Consider the following 8,095-nt stretch of genomic DNA (forward strand, 5'->3'; position numbering starts at 1 on the left):
GTAGTCAATAAGTTTAATGTGTGGTGACTACATGAGAAGTTAAGTCATTTTAAAAATTTTGATTATTAAGTTTACAATAAACTAACGAAATATAAATTGTGGATGTTGGCCTCCCATGAGCTTTCCATGGCAATTTGAATGGCCCAACGAACTAACGAATAAAAACTGAGTTGGACAGTCTATAAGCGTTACATGGCAATTTGATTGTCCCAACTAATTAACGAATTAACAATGCAATGAAGTTTGTCGGCCCAATGAGCGTTACACCGCATTTTAATCGACCAAACTAAATAACGAACTATCGAAATAAATGTGGGTAGTCGGAGAATCTTGGGAATCACCACGTTGATTACTCCAACAAAAATACGAAATCAAGTTAAGAAATGAATAGTAGGAGTGCCCATCGGTTCCATGGATTTTTCACCCAACTAACCATTTAAATAACGGAACACAATAATCGGGAAAACCGAGTTTAGCCACGAATCAAAGCGAATTCGGTTAAAATTAACCTAAGGTGTCGGTCATATGGCATTTATGGGTCTCGCTCGGGTCCATGGGGTTGAGTACTGTGGTTAGGTTATCACCTAGGTAAGGAATAGCGTCTTACATTTGGTTCTTGGAACCGTTTTGCCAGTGCCCAACTCACAGTTTCTCTTCCCCTTTCATTTATCATAGGGACATGCCACACAATCTAGCCTTAAGGTTTACGAGTGAAAACAACAAGTGGGAATTCTTAAGGAATTTCCGGAAAATAAAAGCACTCTAAATTTATAAAAAGTTTTCTTTGAATGTTGTGGCATAGCCTCGGAGTTTGTGTGTGTGCGTGTGTAAAACAATACAATATATAATAAATAAATAATTATCTAAGAAAGCTGTAAACAATTTTAATTTGAATACATAAAGGTAAACATATAGGCACGTATGGGGCTCCTAAACATGTGTCTAAAACGACCTATCTTAAACCTTCGACTTTGATACCAATCTGTCACACCCCAACCTAAGGCGGAAATGCCGGGGCACGAACTGATTGTCACAGCTCTCAAGGTTACTATCATGCATTATTAAAAGTTTCGATATCTATTTACTAAATTTCCAAATAAAAATCATCTTTACAAAAATCCAAATAAACGAAGGTACAAATATCAATCAACAAAAATAAGTTTCATTAAGTTTTCTTCTAGCATAAATCCTTAAGTGATCTTGTACTTCACATCAAACGATAATCTGCATATGCGTTGAAAATAATATAGTTTTTTCTACACGTATGGGGCTCCTAAACATGTGTCTAAGGCAATCTCTAACGACCTATCTTAAACCTTCGGCTCTGATACCAATCTATCACACCCCAACCTACGACGGAAATGCCGGGGCGCGAACTGATTGTCACAGATCTCAAGGTTACTGTCATGCATTATTAAAAGTTTCGATATCTATTTATTAAACTTCCAAATAACAATCATCTTTACAAAAATCCAAATAAACGAAGGTACAAATATCAATCAACACAATAAGTCTCATTAAATTTTCTTCTAGCATAAATCCTTAGGTGATCTTGTACTTCACATCAAACGATAACCTGCATATGCGTTGAAAATAATATAGTTTTGTCAACACAAGGTTGAGTGAGCAACACACCAGTTTGAAGGTTCATATAGAAAAATAAGTATTTGCAACAAGTTGTATGAGTATAACAAATTAACCAAATTAGCAAGTATAACTGAGATGTCGAGAAGCACAAAGCTATAACAACTGGTGTATGATCATACTAGACCGAGATTATGTTGGACCTCTCCGAATGCGAAAGCATACAAAGCAAATAAGCACATAAACACGTAATGTATAAGTTGTTAACACATAAGACAAAGTTGCAGTTTTAAGTATAAGTATATAATGAGAAATATATTTACGCATATCTCCCCAAAACATGGAAAACAAGTAAAATAGGGGAATGTGGTACTCACCTCGATAGACGAACAAGAGTGAATAGATAACAAAAAGAATGACGAAAGCGGATCACGCGTGATGAAGATAAAGCCTAATAAGGATAATAGAATACGAAAATACTAAGGAAAATAACTAGATCGATTAAGAAAGTCGATAAATATAATTATTATTAAGTCATGTTATATTCTCTTTAATAATATAATATTTTACTTTATAAGATATCTTATGAAAAATCTCTAGTTTGTTAAAATATAAACAAAGTACGTTATAATACTTAATTAAAGATTATATAAGTACAACCCATATTTAATAATATTATTAATTCATTAAGTCCGTTTAAAAGTGTATTATAATATTTAAAAAAATATTATTTAACTAAAATAAATCCTTAAAAATATTTATTAGTTTGTTAAAACATTTAATATTGTATAAACAAAACATTAGTTTACGTGATATTATATATACATGTATATACATATATGTATACATACACGGACAAAAGACGTGAGAGACAAGTATTATAGGATCGGTTTTTACTAAGATAATTTATTCAATAATTATTATTATTACATTTAATTAGGAGCCTTTAAAAAGAAAAATATCAAAATTTTCCAAAAAAAAAACGGGGTTGCAGGGGCCGAACCCGCGACCTCTGTCACCATGCTTACATATGTTAACCAACTAATCTATCAGTGATATGCATTAATATGGAAATCGGTTTAAATAAAAACAAAAGCAGATCGAAGCAGTTGGTTCACACAAGCCCTAAAATCAAATTGATCCAATCGTTAACAATTAATCAAAACATGTTTAGGGCTAATGATCTACACTTCATCGCGATGGAAACCATATAATCAATTACATGCTATGATGCTCTGAGATGGGTTACGAGTTCAACAATGACCGGCGCAAAAAGAGATGATGAACGAGGTATAAACGATCAAACTAACTCAATTAAATAAGGGGGAATTGTTGGCGAGGTTGTATAGATCGTATCTTGTTATTTAATTGGAATATTATAACCGATTTCGTGTTTAATGGTTAAACGATTTGTCGGTTAGGTTAAAGATAGAAAACGAACCAAGTTTGATATTATTAACTCATTTATAGTGTCGGTTAAGCTGAAATTGGTAATAACGCGTAATCTACAAGATCAATATATTAAATAAACGTGAATTGCTCTCCAAGGAATTGTTAATCGGATTCGGATTCAAGGGATAAGAACATGGGTAGGGTTAGGTAAACGGGTATCCAGATGGATGATATGGGTTAGAAAGATATTTATAGTTTAAGTCCCTGGTGTTTGGGGATGGATACGAGAATAGGTTAAAGTTTATATTTCGGGTAAAAAGCGCCAAAACCATAAAGATATAATTATAAATAATAAATTTTGATAATAATAAATAATAATTATTTATTTAAACTCAATAAACGAAATGAAAATAACCCGAACGTCGAACCTAGTCGGGTATTTAATAAATTCAAAATAAACCCGAGTTGTCACGGGCGTCCAAGATTTGAGCTTGCCAATGCCCATTCCTATACCGTGGTTATTGTCGTCTCCACCGGTCAATAGATATACCAAGAAAAAATGACTATGGGGGAATAATGGGGCGCTATGGAGAAAAAAGTAATAAAAGATCTCCAAAAGGTCACTGAAGAGTATCACTTAGAAGCCAACACTGCTAAGTGGAAACTCAAAGATGTGAAAGCCGCACTGCAATCAAAGAAGAATAGACAAGCTGATGTTGCTTAATCCCAGGATGAGGCTTGTAGGAAACAAAGTCCAATTCTTGAGGCTGCTCGGGAGCAATCCCATAACCGAGAAGCTAATCTTGCCAAAACTCAAGAGGCGAATGCTGCCTTGGAACGACAAAATCAAGGAGAGTTGATCACTTCCTATGATGAAGAGGTCAAGCGTCTGAAAACTGAGGCGGCTGAGAAGGATAAGCTTATTTCTAAAATAAACCGCTGATAATGTTGGTCTCATTAGGCAGCAAGGAGAAACTAAGAAAAAAGTTGATCATGCCATGTATGAACGGACGTGGCTCATGACGCATGGTATTCCACTGGTAATACATTGTTACCTTTACTTGTTGCTAATTGAGATCAAAGTTCTCTTAATTTTTCATTATGTACTTGTAGGTGATTGGGCACATCAAGGATGGTCCAGAATGTAGGATTGTTTGGCGGAGTTGCTATATGTGTCCAGGCCTGGCTCCGAAAACCGTTAAAAAAATTTGGGCCGAAGGCGAGTATAAATTCGGGCCTTAAGACTTAAGTAAAATATAAAATTCGATAATTCAAATAAAAGTAAATCATACGATATAATTGTAATTTCAATAGACAAAACATAAACATTGTAGCAAAAATAATATAATTACATACCTAAACGAAACGTGATGCTCTCCAAGCATTTTTTGAAGCAAAATCCTCGAGCAAGTCTTGATAATTTATGCTTTCCAATACATTGCTCTCAATAGATATCATCGCCAAGCCGTTAAGTCTTTCTTGGGACATTGTGGGCCGCATGTAAGTCTTCAACAACTTCAATTTTGAAAAACTTCTTTCAGCCGAAGCCACGGTTACCGGAATAGTCAATAACACTCGATACTAATTTACCACATTAGGGAAAAAACCATGTTGCACCACATTGTTTAAAGCATCCAAAGGTGTGACAATATCACTAGATAAAAATGTCTCAAATAACTTCAACTCCAAATAAAGTTCCTCGGCATCAACATCGGACTCGTCTCCATGCTTTAATGCTTCTTGAAGAGTATAACAACACGACTTAAGTTTCGTTTCATCAAGCGTCTTCAACTTTTTAGGAAACAAAAAACCAAATAGTTTTTCGTATTGTTCATATTGTTCAAATCTTGTTTCAAGAGAAGCAATCGCTTGGTCAACAATACATAAAAAGTAATTGACTTTAAAGTTCTCCTCGGGTGAAAATAAGACTTCTTGCTCATGAAACTCGTCAAATTGTTTTTTCCTAATAATCGGACGCTTTTGAGAGAATACCGGATCAACACCCATTTCAATGGCAATTTTTGTAGCTTCATCAATAGCCTTAGAGAAGCCCACTTCTCTATAATTCTTGAAAAATTTAATCAATTTTTGCACTTGTTTAATAGCAACATCGAGAATCATATTCTTGGATTGCAATCCTTTGCTCACAAAATTCACTGTTGATAATATTTCATACCATATGACAGTTGCTAGATAAAATTCAAACTCACAAGCTTCATTCGTTGATAGCGAACGAGCATCGCTTTGAGTTTTAGTATGGGTATCAGTATTGAGGTCCCTAACTTCAAGCAAAGCTTCTCTTACATCCATAAGTTGAAGTCTAATCGGTTTAACACTATCCACACGACTTTCCCAACGAGTGGGACACATTGACTTAAGAGTCAATCCTTTAACGTTTGTTTTAAAATCGCCCACCTCTTAGTAGAATTAGCAAAGACGGAATAAATCCGTTGTATGGCACCAAAGAATTCTCTAGATTTAGTGCAAGTATTAGCCATGTCACATAATACAAGGTTAAGACTATGATAACCACACGCAGCATAAAAAGCTCTAGGATTTATATCTAAGAATCTCTTTTGAACTCCTTGATGTTTTCCTTTCATGTTTGATCCATTATCATAGCATTGGCCACGCATATTATTGACATCAAGACCAAGAGACTTTAATTCTTCAAGTGTAACATCAAAAAGTCCCTTACCAGTGGTATCATCAACAACTAGAAAACCTAGAAAATATTCCTCAACAGTAACCGTATTAGAGTTTAAATTGACATCGACATACCTCACAATTATCAACATTTGTTCTTGGTGACTTCTATCAGGAGTGTAATCGAGGATGATCGAATAATACTTTGCTTGCTTTATCTTCTCGATGATTTTGGATCTAATCCGATGTGCTAGCAAACCTATTAACTCATTTTGGATGTTGTGCCCAAGATAATGTATGTTTAATTCATCATTCATAATACGCTGTACATGTTCTTTTATAATTGGGTCAAACTCTTCCAACATCTCAATCAATCCCAAAAAGTTTCCATTACTTTTTTTATACAACTTCCGTAGGATCCCCGAAATGCTAAACCATTTTTAGCAAGAAATTTCACAAGTGCAAGAATCCTAAAAATAACTTCTCTCCAATAATCTCTTTCTTTCTTGAATTGCTCGTATGCTACTTTTGTCAATTGTTTCCTTACATTTCAACCTTTTACGCATTTCAAACCATTGTTTCATATTCTTCAAATGTTCAATGCTAGACTCATGATCTTTAAGTCTAATGGAAGAGTGTTTCCAATTCGCAAAACCATCACTATCCAACCCACCTTTCGGTTGTCCTTTTCTAAAAAGTTTACAACAAAAACAAAATAGCTTGTCAACCTCTTTCGAATACACTAACCATACTCTATCACAAGTCTCCCCATTAGATAGACGTCTTGTATACATGCTTGAAGAAAACCGTCTTCCAATTGAATTCACCGGATCCTTATGAATAGTCAAATCTCGTTTTGGACCTTTCTCAACCAAGATATTGATCATGTAAGGATTAAGGGTATCCCAATTTCTAAGATCAAAAATATCAATATTTGTATTTATATTACCTTCATCCAAATTAACACCATTCATATTAACATCAACATCATCTTCATCCAAATCAACATCATCTTTATCCACATGAACATCCAAATCAATATCATCTTTATCCACTTGAACATCCACATAAATATCGTCTTCATCCACATGAACATCCGCATCAATATCATCTTCATTCACATTGACATTACCATCAACATTTGCTTCAACATTAATCACATTATCTTTATCAACGTAAGCACATTCTTTTTGTTCATTAACGGTTGAAGTTTGAGGTTGTTTTGATAAAAACTTAATCATATCCCCAGCTTGTGAGTTTGTTAATTCTTCCGCACGTTTCCTCTTTTTAAGTTTTTGACAACCCGATAGGTACTTGTATTTAGGAGGCATTTTTTCTGAAAAATATATATACATATATATTAGTAAAAACTGTAAAATATATAATCATATAATAATAATATCTAATATAAACGAAACGGCTGTGCGTATGTGCTAGATATAATTTACTAAAATATATTAAATCTATTAATCTAATCTTGCTAGTTGCTACTGCCAATCTGTCATAGTGTCTGTGCAAGATATATTATATATATTACTAGATATATTATATATATTAGTAAAATATATGACATTCATATAATTATACATCTAAAGTCTGAAAGGTCACAAACCTCAACAACTAAACAGCTCAACTCACAAGTACTTTTCATCTTCGGATAGTCGGAGCCTCGGAGAGTCGGACCTTCGGAGTCTCGGAGGGATCCAAGAGACCAAAGAATGAAAGAAACCGGCGTAGCGGCGCTGTGGCTAGCCGGAGTGGACCGTGGACGCCGACGGACCAGTCACGGCGGGCGGTGGTTTAAGGGTTTCAACTTTCAAGCTTTCTGATCGTACGTTAACTGCCTCTTGGTCTCCTAATTCATAATCTGGTAACAAAATTGAAAATTGTAAATGGTTTTATGGGCTTTCATAGTTGGGTAATTGGAAATTGTAATCGGGCCTCGTTGAAAGAAAGCTGAATATGTAATTTTTTTTTTAAAAATTTCGGGCCTATCGCGGAGTCGGCCTAGGTCCGTCGACCACTCCGCCCTGGTCAATGACCGGCCCTGTATGTGTCATCCCAAGCTGTACGCAAACTGGGTTTGATGAAGGTATAAATTTTATGAAAGAATGACGCCCCCTTGAAGAGTTTGAATTACATGGTTAAGATAGAGAAGCCAAATATTCAATCAAACTTCAGGCTTTGGATGAGCTAAATTTTGTTATTTAAGATGCCATCTGCCAATTCTCAACCCAAGAAACTGGTGTGCAAAAGCTTCAAGAATATTTCAATATTGATACCAAATTTGATGTTGAGGACCCTGCTAACCCCGGTGGTTCCAATCATAACCAAGATCCTCTGTCTTCATAGTCTAGGCGTGTTTCAACATATTTTTGGACATGTAATCAAACTTTCCCTCTTTTGTACATGGATGTTGATGTAACCTCATTTTCGTTTTGACGATATACATTAAAGGTTCATCATTTTATTT

The 8,095-nt window shown here is 34.8% G+C and overlaps 1 protein-coding gene across 1 annotated transcript; it reads right to left on the reverse strand.

Moving 5' to 3' along the window:
* Positions 1-4,159: 4,159 nt before the first annotated feature.
* On the reverse strand, positions 4,160-7,538 carry LOC143543989 (uncharacterized). Its single transcript, XM_077036181.1, has 2 exons — positions 7,235-7,538; positions 4,160-6,958 (listed from the first exon to the last, which is right to left on the reverse strand). The coding sequence occupies exon 2, from the start codon at positions 6,951-6,953 to the stop codon at positions 6,093-6,095; it is 861 nt and encodes a 286-aa protein (XP_076892296.1). The 5' UTR covers positions 6,954-6,958; positions 7,235-7,538; the 3' UTR covers positions 4,160-6,092.
* Positions 7,539-8,095: the final 557 nt, after the last annotated feature.

This window comes from Bidens hawaiensis, unplaced genomic scaffold (genome assembly GCF_021521415.1).
Source record: "Bidens hawaiensis isolate Kalapana, Puna unplaced genomic scaffold, B.hawaiensis_p1.1 tig00000888_1, whole genome shotgun sequence".
Classification (NCBI taxonomy): Eukaryota; Viridiplantae; Streptophyta; class Magnoliopsida; order Asterales; family Asteraceae; genus Bidens; species Bidens hawaiensis.

Bases quoted from the DNA above. Each gene is read 5' to 3' on its own strand.
- LOC143543989 (XM_077036181.1), bottom strand. From the start codon at position 6,953: ATGCCTCCTAAATACAAGTACCTATCGGGTTGTCAAAAACTTAAAAAG.